The following is a 27,621-nucleotide window of genomic DNA, read 5'->3' as shown; positions in this document are numbered from 1 at the left end:
AATACCAAAACAAAACAGAGGAAGAAACATCGGCTTACCGAAACCAGTCTGAAGAGAAGAAATAGGCCAACACACCAATATCTTGTTAAGTCCATGGTTATTTCGCACACAAAATCACTATAAAAACACTAAAAATTCTTCAAAAAAAGCAGACGATCGCACTGAACTTAGGTAGCTCCCATAGCGAAAAATAAACTTTGCAGACGATTACTATCAATCCTTAAAATGTCGTTTGCTATTCCTAAGAAACGTCATAACTCGGTAGAAACTGATCGCAACTGTACCTGTGTACTTCTTTTACTGAAAGCGAGTTCGGCAATGAATTACTTCCTTTCTCCTTACCTGGTAACGAGGCGGCGCTAGTGTGGAATTACAACTTTTCCTATTGTTGCAATGAGCGTGACGTAACAACTTAAGGTCGTGGACAGAGGTTCCATTGGTTAGAACTCGCCGACACTTTTTTCTTATTATTGTTGATTCCCATTATTTCACTTCTTAAAAACAAACAGGTGTCCTTTTAGAGGAGAAGTGTTAAGAGAAAGCAAAGAAGAAAGAGTAATTTCAAGGGTTGGAAGGCATGGCCAATTCATACTCAAAGCACATCTGTAATTGGTATATAGAACAGTGAATTGAAATGAAAGAAAACGTGGTACTTGTTCCAAAGATAATACACAATTGAAAGAAACCGAATCGATAAATTACTAAAGGAATGTCAGACACCAAATGATGTATGTAGTCAATTTAAAATAATATAGTATTGTAGTTAAGAATTTATGTGAGGAATTTAACAATTGTTTCGTAATTCTGTAATTGAAGTTCGTATATCTTCTTTACTTAACTCACGCACGCATCAATAAAATGAATTTTTGCCTAGACTCTTTCATTAAATAAAAGTTTTAAAGATATCTTGATTTCCGTAAGCAGAGAATAGTTCAATTCTAATATTGGGCTGGCCGAAAATATAAGATCTTCTACAGCAGCATGAACCCATGGCTTTATCAGCCATGGGTTCATACCCCGAAAGAAAAAAAAATACTCAAAGATTATAATAAACGTTTAGTTAAAGAAGGTTCGATTTCCCAGAAATACAATCGTAAAATATATTTCAGTTCAACTTTTCTCTATAATTTATTGTCTCTATGCATGGGGGAAGGGATTACGGACTGAAGTCCAATAAGGGGACCAATACGTCCCAATCACATGTCCCCGATATTGTTGAAACTTATAAAGGACTCTAAATATTGGACTAGGTTCAAACCCATGACCTTTCGGGTCGCAATTCAAAGCCCTAGTCTTTATGTCACTAAAGCTAAATTTCTTCATCATGCATTAACAACAACTGCAGTAATTTAAAACAGTTTTTGATTTTAGAAGAATATGATCATGCATACAAGTAGTTTAACGCAGGGTACAAAATTTCCACTCGACAACTCGCCACTAGCACCCGTTTATTTGGGGTTGACGAGTAGTCTTTTAAAATGTTGTGTTTCATATCAAACTACCATATTTTTTCCAGCATTAAGAGCTTGCTGTAGATTGGGTTCTTTTAGTTTGATGTTTGCCATGAGGCAACGTCAAAGCAATATGTAGAATCCTTTTTTTCCGTTATAAGTATGGGAACATTTCTCACATTTTTCTAATTTTATGACTTTTAATGTTAAGTAGATAATATCTGAACCATTGCAACCTTGTGTTATTATTATTATTTTGTAATAAATATGTTTCAGTTCCTATATTCCTTTTTGGTCGTCAAAAAGTTCTTTACACTACATCAGTTAGCATTTTCAAAATGGAACATATTTCTTATCAAAATAGTGGCAAGCAAAATTTTTAATCTGAGATGGTACCTGTAGAACTGAAATCTCATGTCCTGGTTTAAAGAGTAATTTGAGCAGTCATCGGTTCCATCCCGAAATCGATCATCCCCAATCGATAATCTAGCTTAAAATATTGTACATAAATAATTTAGTTTTCGACAGAAATGCCTGATTCAGATAGGAAATTATGAAACGGATCATCGCTGTGGTTGAATCTTGTCTGGCTTAAAATCATTTATATGTGCTATCAATTACTATCAACATATTCTGACAAAGATTAGAGATCGCTAAATCATGATCGACGTGGTGGTTGAATCTAGTCTTACTTGATATCTTTTATATTAGCAATCTCGACTAAGTTATATGACAAAAATTAAGGGGCTATGTTTAAAGTTGGAGTTCCTCAACCAGGCTCACATGGTTTCGTACTTTATGACTCCATTACAATACAGCATCTGAACCTGAATAAAAAAACTTGGTGATTTTTGTGTCAAACGTTGCTCTTCAAGGTTAGCTTAGCTTACAAACTGTCTTTGTAAGTTGAGCTGATCCTGATACAAGTTACATAGAGGGGAAAACTTAACTGCTCTAATTAACTTTTAGTTGATTAATGCTATGGCATTCCGCTAAATTCTGCTGCATCCAATTTCGGGGCACTTTCTATCAACTCAAGTACAAATTTTCGGACACGTTTTTTTCTTCTTTTTTTTTCTTCAATTTTTGGTTTGTAAATTGCAAAAGAAAACTAAGCTGATTACCTTTTGATGATCGGGTCGAAGGCTTAACCTTAAATATGCTAATTAATTAGTGCAGACGATATTTTAAAATACTGAATCAGATCTAAAAAAACTAACTTCCTTTAAGTATATATGCCTTTCCTATGTCAATATAAAGAACCCAACGGAAACAAAACTTAATCATAAAAAATAAGGGGAAAAAAGATCTATTGGCTTCAAAAATGGCATTGACATTATTAACACCAATAAATCATACATTTCATTGAACAATAAAAATGTATCAGAGTTTATGAACTGAAAAGTTGTAAAGTTTCAAAAAATTTAAAAAAGAATTTATAAAATGTAGGAAATAAATAATATTGAAGCATGCATTCTGCTAAAGGTCTTCTTTCATGAAAATATCAAATAACATTTTATTCAAAAAAAGCGCCTATTTCCCCAAAAACTGTTTCTTTCTTCTTTTCTTCGTTTTTCTTTATTAATTTTTTGTTCTTCTTATTTTTCTTTTTAAGTTCAATATTGTATTTTTTATTGGGTGATTGAACTTTACATTTAAAATTTTTTTAAAGAAATACAAAACAATTTCACAAAAGGAATCTAAACAATTTTTCGAAATTTCTTATAGGATCATAATTTTTTTTAAATGGAATTAGGAAATTATAAATTTTAAAAAATTTATGTATTTTATAGTTTCTAAATTTCTTGTGTCTGATTATCTCATTAAGATAATTAAAAGTATTCCATACAAAAAATTCACTTGTTTATTTGAGAAAATGCAGAAATGACCAAAGTTATGGCAATAAGATGTTTCGCTTTATTGTGTTGTTATCTAGTAAAAATTCTGAAATCAATGTCAGCAATAATGATTATCTTTATTCCGTTATACAGAAAAAAAAATCTGAAATCAGTGTATGTAATAAGATGTTTTTTTTTACTGTGTTGTTTTCTAGTAGAAATTCTGAAATCAATCTAGGCAGTAAGATGTTTTTCCTTATTGTCTTGTTATTCAATGGAAATTCCGAAATCAATGCAGGCAATAAAATGATTATCTTTATTGTGTTATCTAGAGAAAAAAATTCTAAAATCAAAGTAAGTAATAAGATGTTTACTTAATTGTGTGGTTATCTAGCAGAAATTCCGAAATCAATGTAGGCAATAAGATGTTTTTCTATGTGTTGCTATCCTATGGAAATTTTGAAATCATTCAAGGAAATAAGATGTTTCTGCTTATTGTGTTATCTAGTAGAAATTCCGAAATCAATGTGGGCAATAAGATGATTCTCTTTTTTGTGTTATCTGAAAGACAAAAAACTGAAATCAATGTAGGTAATAAAAAATTTTCTTCATTGTATTGTTATCCTATGGAAATTCTGAAATCACTGTAGGCAATAAGATGTTATCTGCTTATTATGCTGCTATCTAGTGGAAATTAGAGATCTGTTTATCTGAAAGCAATGCTAAGAAACAGTTGGTGCAAAAATGTCTCTTTGGAAAAAGTGTTACTCATTACAATATTGCACCAAACCCTTCAAATATGTTTAGAAAAATTACAGAAATTTTTTTAAAAAATTTGTGAACAATAGACGTTTAGCTCTAACCCCCATCCTAAAAATAATAAGTCACTAAATAAAAACAATATAAAATTAGACTATATTTATTTTTGTAATTTTTGAAACGAACTTATTGTACTATGCAAAACACGGGTGGGTGCTGGCAACGCGAGAAGAATAATACGTGATTACACTCAAACATGCGATTTCAATCACATGGTTGGACCTAATCACGTGGTTGTGCTTGGCGAGTTAGCGCCACAGGAACTAGGTTTGGTTTCTTATCAAGCTGAATCAATTTTCACATCATTTTTAATATGATGTCCGCCGGTGACATCACTCATATGTGTCGAACTTGATTGGCTTAAACGATGATGTCGCTTACAGGTATCCGATTACAGTTCTTTATTCCATCTCCCCAAATACTTTTACGATGAAATATAATTTAAATGTGAGTACTATGTTATGAAAACGAATGTATTTTACAAATAAATTTTAAAAAATTTTTGAGAAAAAATATTTATGATAACTACCCTAGGGAATTTACATTTAATGCTAAAGCAGGGTTTAAAATAAAACCGTAATTTATTTATCAAAACACCGAGACTATGTTTTCTATATAAAAAATTGACAAGATAAATCACATGTCATCAACTGTCACGCGACTTATAGCGTTTCCCGACAACGGGTGGAGATAGTAATGAATAAAAGATAGGCAAACTGTAACACAAAACCGAATGCAAAAATAAAGTTCATGAGAGTTCATATGAATATAGCCTTAAGAGTAAATTCAAGAATTAGAATTTATTCAAGAATTAACTAATCTTGGTTTCTTAAAATGATTAAGACCATGAGGAATGGGTGCAATAATATGTGAATTCCTATTGGGTGTGTTTCATGTAATGCCACTATTTATAAATTGCTCGTCTTGTAATGATTTACATTAGTATTACGAAGATAAAAAAGTTGCATACTTGAACTTATAATGACCGATTAGACTATATGTAATACAGTGTAGATGCATTTATCAAAAACTTATTTGGTTCGTTTAAATTCTCATTCCTTCCTTCAAGTAATGTTAGTTGAAGTTTCAAATTTATAGATGTTATTATTTTATAAAAACAAAACCTTAATTTTGAAATTAAACAAGTTTTAGTTGGTAAAGTAGTTCGTTTATCTTTTATTCTTTTCAATTCTCTATCTTCTTCTTTCCTCTCTTTTCTTCACCTTCTCTTCTACTCGCCTTCTTCATTTTTTTTTTTTTTTTTTTTTTTTTTGCCTTTCTCTCTCTCGACTTTTTCCTCCTTCTCTACAATTTTTTTTCACTGTTATTTTCTCTTCTCCTTCTTCTTAAACATCACAGCCTGTTTCAAGCCAAGGTTAATGTCGCTCTTAAGTTCTCTTTATCTGACCGTATCCGATGCTATGGTTCTCTATTTGCCTATTCCTATCTATTTTAGATTCTTTTTCAATATTTTGTTCATAAAAATGGAGCGTTTCTTCATCTTTATTAAAAGACATTAAAAATTGTTTGCTTTTAATATTTGTCAATTTTTAATTGTTCCGATCTCTATAACTAGACAATGAAGCAAGTAAGTAATTTTTCAAGTATTAAAGTTAGACAACAAACACTTTTCATTTTTACAAAACTGTGACTTAGTTGTTTTTATTGACACTTGGGCAATCAAAGCTCACTAGTCATAGGCCTTTTGCGAATTAAGTCAGGAAAGTTCGTCTCTCGTTTGACAAGTGAGAACAGGGTGAAAGTATGTCGTGGTTCAGAACCTTACGGATAGATGACAGCACTACTCATTCGTGAGGCCACTTCCTCAATTTAGACATGGATCTGAAGGAAAGGGAAGTTTTTTCCAGATTCCTGCACCCATGGTATGGTACTGCTTTGTGACCAACAACGGGACTTTCAATTCCACAGATTTTACGAGCACATGCACGTATATCGCATGCACTCGATGGGTCTTAATCGAGTCGAGAATCGATCCCCAACCACTCGGGACAGGAGTCTAACCATTGGGCTACCAGTGGTCTCTTACCATTGGGCTACCACGGCCCGCGTTGTCTTTTCCTCACATTGATGTTTTGCGCCATTTTCAGAATTAGATGGAAAACTCGTAAGAAACAAAACAATTTAACAGTCGTGAACAATCGTTACAAATTCCCAACAGTTATTAAAAATAGCTTATGATTCGCTTAAAAAAGCGTCATTTTATGTGACGACAGAGCTATTAAAGAACAGCTTCAAGAACAAAAAGCATAAATTTCGATTGAAAATTACGCTGAATGTAAATATCGTCTGAAATATAAAAATAATGTAAATTTTTCTTGTTTAAACATATTGATTGAGTCGTTTTTGATTGAGATACCAAAAATTACATTAAAAGAATTTAGTGGAAGAAAAATTGAAAGATGGGAGCTTAAAATATAGGTTTTGTATTTCTTGCTAATCTTATTGTTTGACTGTAAGAATAACTAAAGTACGATCTTAGCCCATTTATTGAATCTATATTTGAAAAAAAAATATTACGTGTTTGAAACTAAGTTAACTAGAACTTCTTCGTTTGCATATTTCTAGAGTTCTTTTAACTCATGATACGACTTTCTACCCATAGTAAGTTATTATATTCCGAATTTCTTGTTAAAAAATTTTCCTCTCATTTTAAAGAGATTCTTTGAAAAATAACAATAATATAATTTTTTCTCAACCTTATCCTCAAATCTAATGAGCATATTTTGAATACATTTCGAATATAGGAACAAAGATAAATTAAATGAATGAAGCAAAAATAATGGCATAAAAATAGACATACTATACTAATTTCAGTTCAATTAACAAGAATCTACTTCTGTTTCAAACCATAGTATTCTATACCATTATGTGTCTCGACACTGAAGAACCCAAGCAACAATCTTACCTTGGCCCCAATTGGGGTCAAAATTGACTCAATATGGATCCTATAAGAACATGCACCGAGGGACCAAGATTGGAATGTCTAGATTTTTTAATATTGGTCCTGGAATGGCTTATATAGGACTATATAAGCCATACTATAGGACTATATAAGCCATACTATACTAGTTTCAATTCAATTAACAAGAACCTACTTCTGTGTCAAACCATAGTATTCTATTCCATTATGTGTCTCGACACTGAAGAACCTAAGCAACAATCTTACCTTGGCCCCAATTGGGGTCAAAATTGACTCATTATGGATCCTATAAGAACATGCACCGAGGGACCAAGATTGGAATGTCTAGATTTTTTAATATTGGTCCTGGAATGGCTTATATAGGACTATATAAGCCATACTATAGGACTATATAAGCCATACTATACTAGTTTCAGTTCAATTAACAAGAACCTACTTCTGTGTCAAACCATAGTATTCTATTCCATTATGTGTCTCGACACTGAAGAACCTAAGCAACAATCTTACCTTGGCCCCAATTGGGGTCAAAATTGACTCAATATGGATCCTATAAGAACATGCACCGAGGGACCAAGATTGGAATGTCTAGATTTTTTAATATTGGTCCTGGAATGGCTTATATAGGACTATATAAGCCATACTATAGGACTATATAAGCCATACTATACTAGTTTCAGTTCAATTAACAAGAACCTACTTCTGTGTCAAACCATAGTATTCTATTCCATTATGTGTCTCGACACTGAAGAACCTAAGCAACAATCTTACCTTGGCCCCAATTGGGGTCAAAATTGACTCATTATGGATCCTATAAGAACATGCACCGAGGGACCAAGATTGGAATGTCTAGATTTTTTAATATTGGTCCTGGAATGGCTTATATAGGACTATATAAGCCATACTATAGGACTATATAAGCCATACTATACTAGTTTCAGTTCAATTAACAAGAACCTACTTCTGTGTCAAACCATAGTATTCTATTCCATTATGTGTCTCGACACTGAAGAACCTAAGCAACAATCTTACCTTGGCCCCAATTGGGGTCAAAATTGACTCAATATGGATCCTATAAGAACATGCACCGAGGGACCAAGATTGGAATGTCTAGATTTTTTAATATTGGTCCTGGAATGGCTTATATAGGACTATATAAGCCATACTATAAGACTATATAAGCCATACTATACTAGTTTCAGTTCAATTAACAAGAACCTACTTCTGTGTCAAACCATAGTATTCTATTCCATTATGTGTCTCGACACTGAAGAACCTAAGCAACAATCTTACCTTGGCCCCAATTGGGGTCAAAATTGACTCAATATGGATCCTATAAGAACATGCACCGAGGGACCAAGATTGGAATGTCTAGATTTTTTAATATTGGTCCTGGAATGGCTTATATAGGACTATATAAGCCATACTATAGGACTATATAACCCATACTATACCAGTTTCAGTTCAATTAACAAGAACCTACTTCTGTATCAAAGCACAGTATTCTATTCCATTATGAGTCTCGACACTGAAGAACCCAAGCAATAATCTTACCTTGGCCCCAATTGGGGTCAAAATTGACTCAATATGGATCCTATAAGAACATGCACCAAGGGACCAAGATTCGAATGTCTAGATTTTTTAATATTGGTCCTGGAATGGCTTATATAGGGCCTACAGTGACCAATATAGTACCTATAGCATCTAAATAATAGACATACAATATCAAGTGAATCTGACAGTTCTAAATAGAACAAATATCGGTTTCTGTAAAATATCGGGTGAATCGGAAAATTCTATATCGGGTCAATATTGGAAAAATAACGGCCCTTTGAAACGTTATTTAGTCAAGATTCATGAATATTGGCCCAATGTGGAACCAAGTTATTTTGTTGCTAGAGACGAAGCGAAAGCATGTTTTTATTGCCATTATTTGAGTTTTATTGCGTTTTACAGTCTTAGTCATATGTAGCACAAACTATACCATGTCATCTATTCCATTTAATTTTGTGCCTCGACTCTGAAGAAATTTCTTGCTGATAATACCAAAACTGTATTATGTCTTTTGTGTCATTATTTTTGATTTATTAACGTTACTTAGCCTTATTCATATAAAGTACAAAGTATATTTTATCTCATATATTCCATTCTGTGTCTCGACACTGAAGAAGTTTATTGTTGATGAAACCGAAACTATATCATGCCTTTTGTGCCATTATTTGTTCCTTTATTCGCGTTGTTTAGCTTTATTTAAATGTTGTACAAAGTATGCCGTATCATCTAGATTGCATTTAATTCTGTGTCTGCAACACTGGAGCCGATTCTTGTTAATAGAACCAAAACTATATCGTGTCTTTTGTGTCCTTATTTGTATTCTAGTTATGTTGATTAGCTTTATTCATATATATTACAGAGTATGAGTATGTCTAATCTCACATATTCCATTTCATTCTGTGTTCACACTGAAGAAATTTATTGTTGGCAAAACCGAAACTATATCTTGCATTTAGTGTCATTATTTGTACTTTATTCGCGTTGTTTATCTTTATTTATATGCTGCACAAAGTGTACTGTATCGTCATTTGAATTTAGAAAATAGTTCCACGATAAAAAAAACTAATTAAAATTGTTGAAACATTTATGTAGAATAAACAACAAACACATTATTGATCTGTACCAATCTGACAATAATTCTACCTTTGTTCTCTAATTTTATTTCACCATTATTGCACACTAAACCTTGTTTACTTCTCATTTCAAAACCAATGAATCGTTCTTTGTTGTTGCCATGCAGTATAAAGTATTTCACAAGTCTCCATAAATATGGAAACATCCTTCAAAATCGACCACAGTTAAAAGTGAATGTGTCCTTCAGATTTTGATGTGTCTCCCACGCCTTATTGGGGTGTCTTCACTGCGTTTCTCTTCCTTTGCGGTGAAAGTGTTCATAACATACAGAATGTCAAAGCCTTGATGCTTGGCATATAAGGAGTGTTTATAACCTCCTTAAGCAATCTTTAACTTAGAGAGAAAACATAGTATAACGATAATTGCTTACACACACACACACACTTCTTTTATGTCCTTGCTGTTACAGTAAAAAAAATAGGGTTTACCACGCTTCCAATTTATTTTTATTTCCAATTTTGTCGTTTTTACTGTTAGAAAATTTTGATTTTTCGATCGCTTGGAAATTGATGAATGGGAAATAAATTGGCTAATAGGATCTGAACTTCTCGTTTAAGAGACAATAGTTTATAAATGCCTAGTTTAAAAGTTTGGTTTAGGTGCATCAATAGAATATTTAGCGAAGAAAAAAATAATCCAAATAACTTACTTAAAATTATAATAAAATTTTAAATAATTTTTGAAACATTGACATGTCATGTGAAATTTCGAAAATGTTCAATTTTCTGTTGCATAATGAAGAACATGTTATAGTTACAGGAAATTGTGTAGGTATTTACCACCCTTAGTTTATCTTTTTTTAAATTCTTAGCAAAAATTAGGTCAAAAAGAGTCTGAGAGGATTTATTAGCAATCCTTTATGGGTTACAAATTAAATATTAATAAGCGAGGTAAAAGAAGTTTCATATTAATATAAGTTAGGAAAGCAGAAAATGAAATCTAAAGAATCAAAATGAGGAAGGCAGAACAGAGAATTTCAAAACCTATCTGATAGCAGAGAAAGCATTTTAAGTTTCATCAGCCAATCAAACTGGTTTTAAAGTTTTTTATCACATCTTTTTCACTAGCTGTTCATCAGATTTCATTAACGTTTTTTCCACAACTAAATATTAATTATTGGCCGTTTCTTAACATAAGAAGTGTTTAATCCTTGATGCTGAACATATAAGTGCGCATAACTTTCTTAATTTAGTGAAAAACGTAGTATAATGGTACCTGGTAATACACACTTCTTTTTCTCCCTTCAAGTAACTGTAACAGAAAAAGGAAGTTAACCTCATTAGCCATTTATTTCTATTTCAAACTCTTTTTTCTGATAGAAAGTTCCGATTATTCTATGGCATAGAAATTTTAAAAAAATAAAAAATAAAAGAAAACAGAGAAATAAGCAGCTTACTGTTAACAGAGGTGCCTAGTTTTATAAACAGACTAACTCGGGGGTAGGAGTAGCCTGGTTGGTAGGGCACTGGACCCGTGTCCAAGAGATCGTGGGCTCTATCCCCTCCGGCTTAAGACTCCTGTGTAGAGTAAATGGTGGTTAATGCATGTTAAATCTGTCGGAGTCACAAAGTCTTCCAAGTTCCCGTAACAAATCAATACCTCTTGGGGTACTGATCCAGAAGCTCCCTTGTCTTCTGGATTGGTTTCAAAATTACAAGGATACGGAGTTGAACAGTCGTAAAACCCAGGAATTGGCTCGATCAACGACAGTTATATATATATATATATATATATATATATATATATATATATATATATATATATATATATATATATATATATATATATATATATATATATATATATATATATATATATATATAAGTTCAAAATGAAGAATAAAACAAAGAAAAATTATAGACATATGAAAAAAAGGGGTGGGAAATAATAAGTAAAAAAACAACAAACAACATTTTATTTAAAAAAAAAAAAAAAGTGAAATGTTAATTAAAAAACCGGAAAAAAGCCGGAATAAAAAAGATATAATCTTTTCTTCAGCCCACACAATTATATCCGCTAAACAGAGTGCTTTCTGATATTGTATCAATAAAGCCAAAGCAAAATATATTAATACAATAGTGTGAGGAGCACTCAAAAAAAATTTTTTATAAAATAACTACATAAAAATAGATCATAAAAAGTAAAAATAACATGTAAAAACAGATAATAAAATAAAATAAAAAGAAAAAATAAAAGAAAAAGAAAAAACATTAAAAAGGGGGGACTATAAAGCGAGTAGCAAAATCATAACAACTTACATGGACAGTTATTTTTCAAGAATGATTTAAAAATGTTTTCGCAGAAAGATTGCCAGATTACAAAATATGAAAACAAAAGATGAAAACAAAAGCGCAAATCGAGTGTAACAAAAGGGCATGGGTCATATGTCTATAATTTTTCTTTGTTTTATTCTTCATTTTGAACTTATCTAATGAGTGCTGTTTACTTGCAGCTTAAGCGCAATAAATGTTACTTATTGTTTTTCTTAACTTTCTTAGTGTTTTCTTGTATTTATTTATTATATATATATATATATATATATATATATATATATATATATATATATATATATATATATATATATATATATATATATATATATATATATATATATATATATATATATATATATATATATATATATATATAAAGACTAACTTAGGATTCCGTTTAAAATTGAACCACTTTCAGGAAAATTATGTTAAGCGATTCTTTAAAATTTGCCATTTTGTGTAACATTTTGAAAGCACTCGACCACACTTTAAAATAAAATCTTCGTCTACTCCAACCTAAGAATCACAGGCTGAAATGGTTACCCCCTTTTAGTGGTATTTAATTTGGTCTGATTTTCAAGAAAAAAGGTAATCTTAAAGGAAGCCCTTTAAGTAATTCTTTTAAAATATTCATAGAAATAATTCGCTTAATTTTTCTCCTCTGTCCTAAAATGACATGAAACCCAACACTTCGCTCCCTTTTATAGTAAAATATCGCCAATCTCGCTATATTCTATTCACGTTACCTATGCATGTTGTGAGAGCGTTTTTTCTAAGATGAAAAACATCCTTTCTAAATAGTAAACATAATGATTTTAAACCATTCAAAAATTAAGTTTGAGTTTCAGTGCTCAACTATACCGCATATGCATGAAGATCTCATTCTGTTAAGACAAAGATTGGCAAATGGAAGAAGAAAAAAAAAGATCACTACTTCATTTACACCGAAACAGACGATGATGAATGGGTATTTAGAGCTGGAAGCAGGAACAAAAGATAATTATAAGATATTTCACTCTTCTAATAGGGTGAGAACGCGAAATAAAGCTGAATGGACATCTCTAAATTACTTAAGCACGTACTCTTTTTCCCTTTTGTCCACTAGCTGGTATGATGTAGAGCGTGAACAAAGTGATGATAACAGCAATTTGTGGTGATAATAACTTCATAATTATTATCAGAATAATTTGGAGATGATAGTTTTCATTCTGATTGTTCCTCATCCTTCCGTGACATTAATTGCACTAATTGTTGTTGACTATTCAAACTCTAATGATAATGCTTTGTGTCTTTTAATTTGTTAGTAGATGGATTATTTTAAAGAGTAGTTAAATCAATCTAATATAACAGTGGAAAATTTTTAGAGACCATCGAGTCTGTGATTAATTATGTTTTATTAAGAAATAAATCAATTCATCTATGATAATATAATTAACCTAATAGGGATTTGTTCCATAAATAGAATAATGTTAATGAAAATTAGGTAATGAAAATTATTATTATTTATCTTAAGTAGGTAATTTACAATTTAAAAAAAGGGGTTTATTAACGAAAGCATATTATTATTTTTTAACAGTTGCAAACTCACAGCAGTTATAAAAACAGCAATTATTCGCAAAAAAGCATCATTACATATTTTCTTCGAAAAACAGCCTTAAATAAAAGGAATTGAGAGAAAACAAAACTTAAGATCAGGCTATCATAATAGACTGATTTTTGATTCTTGCTGGCTCACCCTAAAGATTACAAGTGTACAATTGGCAAATTGTAAACTCGGTGACCCGATGTCACAGGATGGAGAAAGTTTCGATCGTCATTGGTTGAGGGATTGAATGTAGTATTTTCAGTATGAGTTAAATAAATTTATCAATGATAATTTATTATATCTAATAGAGTTGGCAACTTTTTTTGTAACCGTTTACCCTGTAATTGAATATGCTAATTAAAGCGTGAAAAAAATTATATCAAAACTGATAATCCAATTTATCAACTAGTGTCGGGGGAAATTCAGGCTATTTTAGTTTGCTAGTTTGTTTGTCAAAGTAATAAATGCATCAATAATAATTGAAAGTATTACATTCAAAAACTATTACTATCTCAATAGTTTTTTTTTTCTTCAATTATGGAATATAATATAACGTGACTTTTGGGAATCTGCAGTTTTTGAATCCAAAGAACTATTCTGTGTGTCTATTGTTGGTTCAACATTTTTTTAATAATATGGTGACGTTGATGAAAGACCTATAACGACCACTAGTCCTAAGATCCAACCAACTATTCTATGTTAGGTCTCTTACTGTTTTAATATCTCCTATTCATATACATATTTCAAATACATATTCATATACATTATACTATACACCGAAGAGTCATTACATTATGACCACTCTGCTAATAACATGTAGGACCACCTTTAGCCCTCAAAACTGCTAGTACCCGCCGTGGCATTGATTCCACAAGGTGCTGATAGGTAGTCTGAGGTATCTGGTACTAAGCACTCACCAACTGGTCCTGAAATTCCCTCACATTGCGAGGGGATAGCGTGGCAGTACGAATTTGATTTTCCAAGTAGGACCACAAATGCTCAATTGGATTAAGGTCAGGTGAATTTGGGGGCTAAGGCATGACTTGAAAGTCACTGGAATGTTCCTTGACGATTCAACCCTTATGACATGGTGCATTATCCTGTTGGTAAACACCATCCCCCGCAGGAAAAACTGTTGCCATGAATGGACGAACTATGTTCAAGTAGCTTACAGCCGTCAGGGATTGTTCTATGAGGATTATGGGTCCTAATGTGCCCCATGAAAACATAGTTCCTGGGCGAAAAACCATGAAAACCTGGGCGAGCCCATTGTTATAGATGGAGGATGGTCATAATGTAATGGCTCTTCGATGTACATATTTCGTTTATTTTATCATTGACATTTTGAGGGAATTATGTACTGAATATCTATTGACAGAATATCTCTATTGAAATTACAGCAGCATTATCACCATAATGGTTTTTATCCCTTCACAATGGTTCGAATATTATTTTTGTAAAATTTAACCAACAATAACGTGTAAAACATTTGATGTTTAAATTTTCAAAATAAACTACAGAAGCGATTTTGTTTTCCTTTTGCGTAGTGTAGCAAAATTAGTAAGTTTTATGACGTATTATTTTGCTTTTTATATAACGTGAAACTCACTAATTTGTCAATCTTTTTAAAACTCCAAGCCCCAAACATCGCATAGTTATCTTCTTAAGATTACACTACTAGTTATATGAAATAATTGTCGTTCTAAAGACTTTTCTTTCTATTATCGTATGTTCTATTCCAACTCTTATTCTGTATTATGAACTTAATTAGGTAGATCAGAGAAATACGCTTTGAAAGACTCCAAATTTAGATAGATAATTAAAGCATAAGTTTTCAGTTCACCAAAATTTCGATTTTTTTTTATTCTATAACACTAATTGATTATTTGCTGCAGAGAAAAGGACTACAAACAGTTTTGACCTTACTTGGGCGTGGGCATTTGCATCCTACTAAATTATTCGATTTCAATGACGTCAGGTGATGCTGAGGGGGCGCACCTCTTCAAAAGCCATCCTTGCTTACGGCCTAACAGGTCGCCTACCCGAAGTTGCTGTCTAGTTATAAAAAGGAAAGAAACCTTGTCACCAATAAGCTCGATTGCACAATTCATAAAATTAAATTACAATTAAACTGTTATTTTTTAATAAATAAGAGAAATTACGTCGTTGTCTGTGTTTCTGCCTTCCAATTGTCAATCGAATTGCTTGCTATTGAAAAATTTATGGCGCCTAAAATAATAGCAGCAAAACTTACATAACCACTATTGATTGGCTAGTTTTGAGATAGTGCTACTGATGTGACAATAAATTGATAATATAAACCTGATTATTTGTCACCCGATTATCCGACACAGCCGGTTAATTCTGCATCTAAACATGCTGAGGATCAAGATTTTTTTTTACCTGTATATATTTTCTTTACCTGCATAATACTAAATTCATAAATCATTATACGTGATTAATACGTTGATTCGCAAATCTTATGAATACGAATAGTAATGCGTAATTCGTAAGTGTTATTAACTCGCATCGTGATGTGCGATTTGAAAATTGTAATGTGATCAACATTTCTACTTGGGGTCAGAAAAAATACATACTAAACATTGCCATTTTTATTATTTTATTACGGTCTTTGTTATGACACGTGTTTTAGTTTATATCAGACAGAAAGGAGAACTGAAACAAGAGATGGCTACGATGCACTAATTTACTTAATCTGCTTTTCAAAAAAATGTACGCATAGTTCAATATTTTTTTACACAAAATTATAACTCATAAAACAGCCTCATGATATAGAGTGACCTCCCAATGGACTCAGGTTCGATTCCCAGTGTCACTGATTGGTACTAATTCTGCTCCCTGTTCGTACCGACCAAAGTGTTGGCATAAAATATTCTCAGTGTAGACGAATCATGGGTTAGAATCTCCTAGCTCTCGGGTTAACCGTTGGAGTTTTTCATGGCTTTCCTCTGCAAGTAACGCAATTGCTGGTTAGTTTTACCAAGAAGTCCACACGAAAGCTAGTTTGTCCCTATGCTTGATCCAGTAGTCTCCTTGTCTCCTGGGTTGGATTAAAAATCACAAGGTTGCATAATTGAAAATTGATGGTCATAAATTTATAATTGGGTTGGCTGCTCAACGATGGTTATAAAATAAAATAATAAAACAGCCCCATTAACAAACAATTCCGATTCTTTGTTTCAGCCTTTCTCTGTAAATATTTGATAATCGAGATTTAAATGTATTTCAAAACATTGAAATTATATCCGCCCTTAAAACGTACTCCTAACTGTTTTAAAATAATAGTCCGATATTAGTGTTTGAACAAAAAGGACATTTACTATTTTCAGCAACCACTTTTAATTTTAAAAGAAAGCGTTAATAAGATTTCATTTCAATTTGAAAATAGTCATTTTAATGACATATAATTTGTTATGATGAATATAAAAATAATATAAAATAGCATAAAAATAATATTTTAAAAATAATCATAACTTTGAAAATGTGAACGCTTGTGTTTTGAAGCAATCCTAAAAAGTTTTTATACGTCTTCTACAAATGTTACTAAAACCTCGCGACCAAAAAAAATAAATAAAAATAAAAATAAAACTTGCAACATTTTCATTGCCATAATAACGTATGTTCTTTTAAAATAATAATTCATTGTTTTTAGATCTAAAATCTTCAACAATAATTCATTTCTGTTAAAAAAAATTGCCTTTAATAATATTTGAAAAAAAAATTACATTTTATCATTTTAAAAACATTTATTAAATTAATAGGCGGTTAATATTTTTCTTAAATCAATTTTCTAAACAGAAAAAAGTATTTTTGCCTATTCAGTAACTACTAGCTGACTTAACTACAGCTGGCTCAAATAGCTTTATTATTTGGTCTTCCATTGAAAAATCTGATTTACAAAGAGAAAACAACTTGAAGAAAAAACAACGAAAACAAAAATTAAAAAAAAATTTTGATATCTATTTTATTACATGCTTTTGAAATAACAACTTTCGCGAAAGTTTACAATTCAAAATGAAAATAACTATCGACAGATATGTAAAGACAAAATTAACGTAAATAACTAAATATGATAAGAAAACTCTTTTGTTTCCTCTTTAATAAACGTTCTTTAAAAGAATAATAAGAAATCGAAAAATCTTTTGACTTTTTTTTTATAGAAATAAGAGAAATACCGCATAAGGGCCTTAGCTTGAGAATATTTTTACGACAGTACTGTTGTCGGTACCAGTTGGGAGAACAGAATTCGTACCAATCAGTCACCGCTGAAATTTGAACCTGGGATGCAAATGCTCTATCTCTTAAGCCACAGCGGTTCAAACTTGGACTATAATCGATATTTTAAATGTATTGTGAATATGCCTTTTCAAAACCTATTTGCCAATTGCATTTTACTCCACCAAATGCAGCTGAACCTCGAATTTACGAGCTTTTTTTAAATAAGTCTATTCTGGAAGAGTTCATTTCGCTTTACATGGTTGTTTTTTATATTTTTTGTTTCAGTTTCAATAATATGTTGTTTCAATATAAAATAAACTGCGCGTTTACATAGATAATCATTTATGTGAGCAGCGAATAAAACTTTGGGTGCATAACCTTTTTGAGTGAAGGCAGCAGGTAGATTAATGAAGCAGGTAGATTATCGAAGGGCAGCACCTATATTTAGTCATGTTAGCGGCAAATATGATAATTTTTATAAAAACATTAGTGTTCTAAACGCTAAGTATTTTTATCAGTAAACTTAATGACATATATTTGCAGAAAATTAAATACTTTTAATTATTTGAATTTATCGAAATTAAAAAAACTTATACTTTTTTAAAAAATTTTCCCCATTTTTCACAATAATTAGTTTACCAAATATATATATAAATATACATAAATATTGGAGGGGGGGATATAATTCTAACCAAAAAGATCTTTACAAAATGAAAAAGCGAGAAATATACGGATTTATAGAATAATATAAGTAAGGTTGAACTCCGACCCACCCCAGGGGGGTATACGGAGATAAAAGTAAAATTATTACAATAAAATTTCTCTAAAAACTAAAGTTACAGTAAAATTTCGCCAAATGACAGTGGTGGTGATCAGTTAAAAGTGGATTAACAATAAAGTTTGACAATTAAAAACATGTGTTAAAGGCAATGAAACCCAATAGCGCCGGTGTAAATGTCGAGAATTAAATGATTATAATAATAAGGAAACAAGAGATAAAAAATCTCAAAACTAAAATCAATGAAAGCTAAAAGTCCAAATAGTAAATGTCTAAAAGTAAAAGTCTGACTAGAAGTCTATGAAGTCTAAAATCAAAAGTAGATAAAAATTCAAAATGTAAGGCTAAAAGTTGATTAGTAAAAATTAACGATGACATGCTCTATTGTTGGTTCATGACTGGGGCCAGTTGATCTGGGGCTAGAATGTCCTCGAGGGTTTGTTTAATAATTTGAGTCACAATTTTCCTGCAGGTCAATATAAATTTGAATAATATAAATTTGAATTAAATATTTTAATTACAAAAATTTATAATGTTTAAACAAAAACCAAATTAAAAGAATCTTTTTTATTGCTTTTAGCAGTTCTCGCGGGCCGCGCATCAACAGTCGGCTGGCCGATAGTGACCCGCGGGCCGCAGATCGTGGTTATTTGAATTTAGTTGCTTTGGTTTTGCTGAAGAAATCCTAAAATTTATTATTTTCGTTCTCTGCCGACCAGGTGGTCGAGTGGTTAGCGTGCCTGTCTGCGGAACCGATGGTTGCGTGTTCGAATCCCGCTCAGGACCTGGATGTTTCTTTCTCTCTGTGTTTTATGTCCCTTCTCCTTTGTGTGTGATTGTGGAAATGTGACCCGCCCTATAAACGGGTTTGTAGTTGTGTGACGTGGGCGACGCTGCTCCCCCACCGTGACTTCGTCACAGGTGCCCACTGGGTAACGAGAAGAGAGTAGCAGTTCTGGCACTCCTGGCCAATGGGACAATACATCCCAAGTGCCTGCCATTAAAGAAAAATTATATTCGTTCTCGAATCCGTTTTCTTCTTTCATTTTTACAAGTGTAGCTTATTTCGATTATCATGACTTTTACTTCTAAAATGAAGCGTTTTGTGTTAAGGTGTGCAGAAAAATATATCGCAGAGGAATCGGACGATGTTGTTGTTATTGTTGTTAATATGCGTCGCACTAGAGCTGCACAATGGGCTATTGGCGACGGTCTGGGAAACATTCCGGAGGATGATCCGAAGACCAGCCATCACAATTTTGATCCTCTGCGGAGGGGATGGCACTCCCGCTTCGGTAGTCCGACGACCTGCGCGCGAAGTCGAGCACTTCACAGTTTAACGAGGACCAATACCGCACACCCTCGGTCCCTACGCAGACTGATCCAAGTGGTCACCCACCCGCACTGACCGTAGCCAGTGATGTTTGACTTCGGTGATCTGCTGGGAACCATGTCTTAACGATCAGTCCACTACGGGACAGGAATCGGACGAGTATCGTAAAGAATACAAATCTATGAAATCTCAGCTTTTGGAAATCGGAGATTAGATGCTGCTTTTAAAAACGTCTTTACACATATTTGACAAATGGACATTCGTCGAATAGTCATCTTCAAATTAATTATGACATAAAACTCTTATTATGAATACTAAAATGCTCGATTCTCATAGTTTATGGAAAAAATATTTTTTTTAAAAGATACATGTTACTTCTATAACCCGATTACTTCGATATTCTGAAGTAGATCTGGTACTTATTACTTCAGATAATCGAGATTCTACAACATTTCTCTGTATAACATAAGAACAGAATGGCCTGAAACAGTTATGAACTGTTGTCGGCGCATTTTTATAAACCGTAAAATCACAAGATAGGATCCAGTTTCCCCACATTAATTTAAACATATTTTTGATTGTAAATCACGATAAAATTTTCAAAATGACTCATAAATGATGAATAAATGATAAAATTATTAAAATATTAAGGTATCGTTTTCCTTGTATGCGTAATTTAAAAGTATTTATCTATAATATTTATTTTTCTTATTCTACTATGTTATTATTACGTTTTTGAGTTAGGTTGTTTTATGCATTGAAAGTTTAAAGCGAAAGGAGTTTTTTCTTTATTATAATGTAATTCTATGATATTACCCTTATACGCTACATTTTAAAATAAACTTATTTATATCGATATCTAAATTTATTTGCGTTTTATTGTTGCGTTTATTGCGTTTGTATTAATATAGTATTATACATTGAAGATCAAGATATTCGTTAAATGATTCAAGCACAATGTTCATACTCAATAGTGATGATTATATTTATATTATAATTAATGTAGCGGCCTTTTTCGTAAACGAAAATATTAAACTATGGTTGAGCACTCAAATTTGTAATAAAAATATACCTTCAATTTTAAAACTTATTTTACAAAATGATGCTAAGCAAAATTATTTGCGTTCACTAATAGATTTTAATATTATCATTAAGAAAATATTTGGACTTGGGAAGTGGGGGCACTTGCGTAAGCTAACAGATTTCTTTTTAGTACATATATACTTTAATTTATTAATTTTAACTCTTCGTACAAAGAGCTGTTATATGCCAAAAAACAACATTTATTGCGAAGCAATCATTGGGGTTGGTGAGCAACAGCGAGCAGGAGGCTTATTCTTTTACAAAAAATACCCAACAAAAAAAAATCTTAAACAATAAATCGCTGTTTATGCATTGATATCTTAGCACGTTTAAGTATGATTGATTGAATTAAATACCCAGGAATTTGTATATTATATTTATCTATATCGAATGTATAATTTCCTGAATATTACCGCACCCAACCTTCAAACCCTTTACGAACGTTTTTCTCCATTGAAACATATATTTGCATATACATAGTATTTATGCATCAAGAGTACTTTACTACACTCCCTTTGGTACCGATACATTAAATATTAGGATCACATTCAATCATTATCAATTCATATCACATTAAATTATAGAACACCCGAACTCGATACATCTTTTATAAGTAGTATCCTCATTGACTTATTTGTATGCGGCTTGGAGGTCGAGATTATGTTACATAAAGGCGAGAGATGTCGAGATTATGTCATCTGTGAGGTGTGGCTGAAGCGCATTGTTTTCAACTGATACATTTACCCCAAGGGGTTAGAGAAAAGGTCACTTTTACTAGTCCGTCATGGAAGAAAATAAGACAGAAAAAGAAAGTAGTAAGCAAAAATTAGAGCTTTGGCGCGTAAAAAAAAAGAAACTGCCATTGTTTTCTTTTGTGTGTGAGAAAAAATGAGCTAGATTAAATTAATCTTTGGTGAAAGTAGAGTATCCCGCCAAATTACGACCTATTTTTGCACGGTATATTATGAAAGGATAAGGGATAGTTTTTATGGAGCTATTTAGACATTTTATGCATAATAAAATTTGATATATTATTCACTTCTTGTCTTAAGTGCAGGTCAAAGATTCGGGATTGTTTTAGAAGGGTTTGTCCGATAACGGATTAATGAGAAATTTGGTTTAGGTTATGTTTGTTATAAATTGATTTATTTCGTGTTGAATGGTTTACTAAAGAGGACTGTAATTTTATGTTTGCTTTTAAGACTTCGCCAAAACAATAAAAAGTAACACATTAAAGATTCTGCAATATACTAGCCGCCTTTGGTGATCAGCTGGACAATCTTTCAAAATTACCTTATTTAACATATAAACTTTAATGGTAACCAAGCGGAATGCATGGTACGGCTGTATTTAAATATTCTAATTCGTCAACCCTTCTTCTAATTCTAACACCTTTATTGGTTTTAAACAATACTAGGAGGCTCCGCCCCCTGCTCGCTAACGCTCGCCAACTCCCGAGAATTGCTACGCAATCCTATGTGGTTCACGCCGTGAACCATGGCTCGCTGCGCTCGCTCGCCAATGAACACAATGTTCTAGCACAAAGACATAGTATATTATCATCAAAGACATAGTATTTTATCATCAAAGTATTGTACTTATGTAGAAGAATTCTATCAACGTTCTTATTGGCTTTTAGAAAAGTATATTAGCTATTTAGATTGTGCATGGTGAAAAAATCAAAACATTATCTAAATGAGAAACATATTAGCAAAATAAATTATCAAATATTGCAGTTACTCACCTAAATTCAATTAAATGTGTGTAATAGATTAGTTAATGCTGGAAATTCTGAAAGTTTTAGAAAAAAAAATTATTATTTAAAAATATAAACTTTAAACCCTAACTTTTCCTTGTGAGATAATGACCCTCAAAAAGTCTTTCATTTTCAAGAACACAAAAATTTGTTTTATCGCCAAATGAAATATTTTCTTGTGATCAGCATCAATTTCTATATTAATTAACATTTGTGATAAAGTACATAACATTTTAGAACAAAATAAGCAATTAAATTTTTTCCAAAAAACATTTTTTCTGCAAAGTTCTATGAAATTAACACTAAGCATTTAGAATTACTTTGAAAACACAATTATAGATTTGGCATCTTGGAGCAATTACTGAAAGGCTGTCAAATGACTTGACTCTTGACAGGCCAACATAAAGTTGTCCATGACTAAAAACTTGTTTAGTCAATACTAAACTGATTTTCTCAAAAGTCTGACCTTGTAACTTATTTATAGTCATGGAGAAGGCCAGCCTAATTAATTCCTAATTGAGTTTAAACTAAATATTATCAGGTTTTTAGGGCATGAATCTGAATTGAACAACCTGATAATGCTCACTCTGGTTATTGTTGCCGTTTTTAAAAGCGCTATATACTGAGCCACCTCATGTGACATTGGCCATGTGACATTTTTAGCAGATATCATTGGTCGATTTTCTAACGTTGCCATTCGGGGAGTTGTAATGAGGCTTTTTTTTGGTGCCGTGTAAGAGAAATATATATAGAGATATTAACCATATTTTTTCACTGTCTAGCTATTTTTCAAAAGAGGTAAGCTTCGTTACCAATAATTGGTGTGGCTGAATGCGGAACCACAGCACCGTCTATGATTAAAATTTCTACAGCCATTTTATAAAGGATCAAAACTATAAATAAATAATTGTTTTTATTTCGATAAAAAATACAAAATTATTCTAAATAAATGCTCAACGTATAACTAACTATCCAGCACCATTTAAATTATTACTTAACACAAACCTAACGAAATCAATCTAATTCTAAATAAATACTTAACGTATAGCTAATTTTTTAACATTACTTTATCATTATTTAAGACAATCTAACCAGCAGAATAGTAACCATAGTGTTGCCAATAAATAGAGAAATACCCGAGTTTATGGTGCCACATAAAAGAAATATATATAGAGAGATTATTACGACTCAATATACAATATGTATTATAACTTACTTTAGTACTTACAGTAAAGGGACAGGGGATGACCCTCTGCTTTCCAAAATTTTAAGGTACTTCCTAATTAATGTATATTTCATGACATTCTTTTACAAAATAGTCCATGTTCTGCAGATTTCAGCTCATTCCTTTTTTTAAGGATCAAGAATCGAAAAAAACGAAGTTTATTCAAAGAGATTGCTTTCTTTTAGTCCAAACTTGTGACTTAAAATCGACTGCTCTAACTAAATTGAATAAAAGTCCTTTAAATCATTAAATTTGTACCTCAGTAAGTAAAAATCCGATCATTGGACCAAAAGTATTAAAGTGTTAAGTTTCTGATTTTGCGCAATGTGCATCGAGAACTTCTCCAAAACTTACAGTTATAAGACAATTTTCTTTATGAAAAAAATTCGAAATACAAAAGTGCATCATTCCTCAAAATCCTTATTTTAACATAAATGTCAAACACATAATTTCCAGAATTTTATTTCCTTTATGACTTTAAAATATTTTAGCTTTCTGAAAACTATTTTAAAAGCATCATTTTCTATTTATATCTATTTTCAAAACTATTTTAAAAACATTCATATCTTAAAAGCAGCATTTTATTACTTTTCAAGCACTATTGTATTTACGAACGTTCTATAAACACTTCCGTTTTTGCTCAGTGTGCTGATTATCCATTCATTTCGTACCTGCTTACACTGCCGGAGTTTAATTTAGCCATTTAGATAACAAAAATGCGGGAGTTGTGTAATTAAAACACCTGAAGTTGTAATAAGTTACGACTTCCTCAACATTTTAAGGAAGTCAAAGCGTATGTAGGTCAATCTCTTAGTGGTACCAAGAACTCTGACGTCCATGAACTCCAGGTTAACTAAAAAGTTAAAAGGTTAAGTATCGCTGAAATGCATTCAAATTTAGGAGTAAGATATAAATAGGTACTGCATAAAGAAATTGAAATTTTAATGTTTTGATTTTTTACCATCGTACCTCATCCGATCATTTTAAAAAAACTTTTTTCCATTTAAATTTCAGGTCAATTGTTTATCTTCAATGGATTATTTTAACCTTTGGCACCGATTTTGATGATTATTGGTAAATTATTAAACGAGGTTAGGAATTTGTTTCAAATTAAAAACGTGTTTTAAAATGACTTTTAAATCTAAATTGATTGTAGAAGAAGATGGGGTATGAAATCTCATTTTGTATTTTTAATGACAATTCTATATCATTTCCCGATTTTCTGTAAGAGCCATTTTAATCCAGTTATTTTATTGTTAGATCGAAATTTTACATCCCATTTAAGTAAAAATGACATCAGAGTTAATTCAGTGGAGTGTAATATATCTGATAGATAGCTTAATTGTGGTATTTGAAAAACTCAACTTGATTAAGGATATGAAGTCTAATGGACAACTTTTCGTGATGCAACCTGTTAGTAACCGTATCAGGTAAATGGCAAAAAACATTAATATGTCCTTTCCTAACTCGCCCTTGGCTAGAGTCACAGAATACTAGTCAATACTTCTCTGATCTTTGAGAAATTAAGAAATATTTAGGGGGAAAAAGGAAAAGAAAGAACAGCCGATCAAAATTTTTGGAAAAATCTAAAGAAGACCTTTATACAGAAGTGGTTTGATAATGAACGAAGATGATGGAACAGATGGTAATGAACGAGATGATCTGGTTATATGTTTTACGAAACACTAGTTTTTCACTTGATGCAGCTCAGTGAACTTATTTTTGAAATTAACTCTTCTTTCCAGTTAGTTTTTTTTGATGCTTTGTCTAGTCTTTAACATCCTGTATTAATTCTGGGGACAAAATTACATTTTATTTTAAATCGTTAAAAATAAGTTTTTTTATTGTATTAAATTTTTATCAATTCACTTCACAATTTCATGACCAACCGTATAATTGTGGCAATGTGGTCAGCACTGTGCACAGGCCGCTTTTACTTTTCCGACAAGCCGATACCCATCGATCTGAAGCTAGTATGGCTTCAAGGCTCCACTAGGGATCGAACTCCAGTTCTCCACTGCAACAGTTCAGTGCCATAATCACTGAGCCATAGAGGCTCTACATTCAATGGTAACTGTTTTAAATAAGTTCTAAAATGACCGATGAAGTACAGAGCATTATTTTAGAGCATTATTCCTTCGCTATAGGTTTTTTGAAAGATAAAAAAACTTTCACCGATGAATAAAACAAAAAAAACTGAAAAATTAATAAAAAAGAGTATATATATATATATATATATATATATATATATATATATATATATATATATATATATATATATATATATATATATATATATATATATATATATATATATATATATATACCAGTCGGACCTCTACTTAACGAAGTCACACTAAATCCCGATAGTAAGTTCGTTAAATAGAAAATCACCTTTTAAAATACTTAAGCAACGCAAAGCAGGTTTTAAATTCATAAACACTAGACATAATTAAAATAGCAATTAATGCACTTTTATCTTGTGAACTAGTATCTACTATTTGTTTTATAAATCTTAGCCATAAAAGAAATCTGCATGGAAAGCAAGAATAGAGCAAAACATTATCCAGTGTTACACTATCACGCGATATAATTTTTTAAAATAAAAAAAAGACTAAAATTACGCCTAAAATTACAGTTGCATTTATTATAAAAGTAATTTTTAGCGTACATTACCACATGCGGTCTTAAATTTGATAACTACGGCTAAAATCTGTTACTTTGAACTGAGTTTTTCGTTTGAAATGCAAACAAAAAGGGAATTTACTGCTTCCTCTAAGATAATTTTTAAAGAAAACAGTAATACATTTCATAAAGCAGTGGCTTCGAAAATTAATTCAAAGTCGTTTCCCCCGTAGAATGCGTTAACAAGTTTGAAATGTTAAGAAATATTTTGGAAAATAGGGAAAGTGTATCTCAATGGTTCGTTAAATAAAAAATTCACTTCGCTATTTTGAAGTTCGTTAAATGGAAGTCCGACTGATATATGAGTCGCTCAGAAGCCAATGCGGTTAAGTCCAAAACACAACAGTTGAGAAAATTAATGTTTTTTGATCCATTAGTTGTTAAAATTCTTGGTTTATTAACTTAATTAGAAAAGTGTATAAAGTCTTTTTTTGAGGTGTAAACTCGGCAAAAAAACAAGATATGCACAGGATGTGTAAATAAAAACGTAAGTATTTATTGAAATAATGACAGCATCTTAAAAATTTTAGGACTTATACCTTTTGACAGATGAAAAAGATAAGAAATTTATGTCTACTAGTATAAACGAACTTTTATTTTTCTCAATCATCACTAGATACAGTGACTAATAGAAAATAAACTGTTGGATTATTTAAAAAATTGTTTTTTACTTCAAAACTAGAGTGGCACTTTTCTTTGTTTTAGGAAATGAAAATAAAATAAATATTAAAAAAAATACCACATTTTAAAAGAAAATACTACAAAAAATACCATACCACTTTTTTTGGTGAAAAAGTACTACCGTAGTAATAAAAATACTACGTCTGGCAACCCTGAGTTACTATGAATTTCTTGTTTTTCAGTGTTATCAACAAATATCAAAAGAAGAAGAAGAATTTAATTTTTATTTCAAAGTTTATGTAAAAAAAT

The 27,621-nt window shown here is 31.4% G+C and overlaps 1 protein-coding gene across 3 annotated transcripts in view; it reads right to left on the bottom strand.

The window, feature by feature from the left end:
* The window catches only part of LOC107437618 (uncharacterized), a 162,605-nt gene that overhangs the window by 88,598 nt on the left and 46,386 nt on the right, over positions 1-27,621 (bottom strand). For 2 of the 3 annotated variants that reach the window (XR_015429340.1, XM_087152123.1), the window contains exon 1: positions 39-364. The exons of the other annotated variant lie outside the window; for it this stretch is intronic. Coding sequence is in view for 1 of the 2 variants with exons in the window: in XM_087152123.1 (XP_087008249.1) it covers positions 39-95 (57 nt within the window). In the remaining variant the exon portion in view is untranslated. Of the gene's footprint in view, positions 1-38; positions 365-27,621 lie in introns of those variants that run through there. 3 annotated transcript variants of the gene reach the window in all.

This window comes from Parasteatoda tepidariorum, chromosome 9 (genome assembly GCF_982258835.1).
Source record: "Parasteatoda tepidariorum strain Cologne lab strain chromosome 9, Ptep-v5.0, whole genome shotgun sequence".
Taxonomy (NCBI): Eukaryota; Metazoa; Arthropoda; class Arachnida; order Araneae; family Theridiidae; genus Parasteatoda; species Parasteatoda tepidariorum.
Note: the sequence above shows the minus strand (reverse complement) of the source record. Positions and strands in the feature narration are given on the sequence as shown.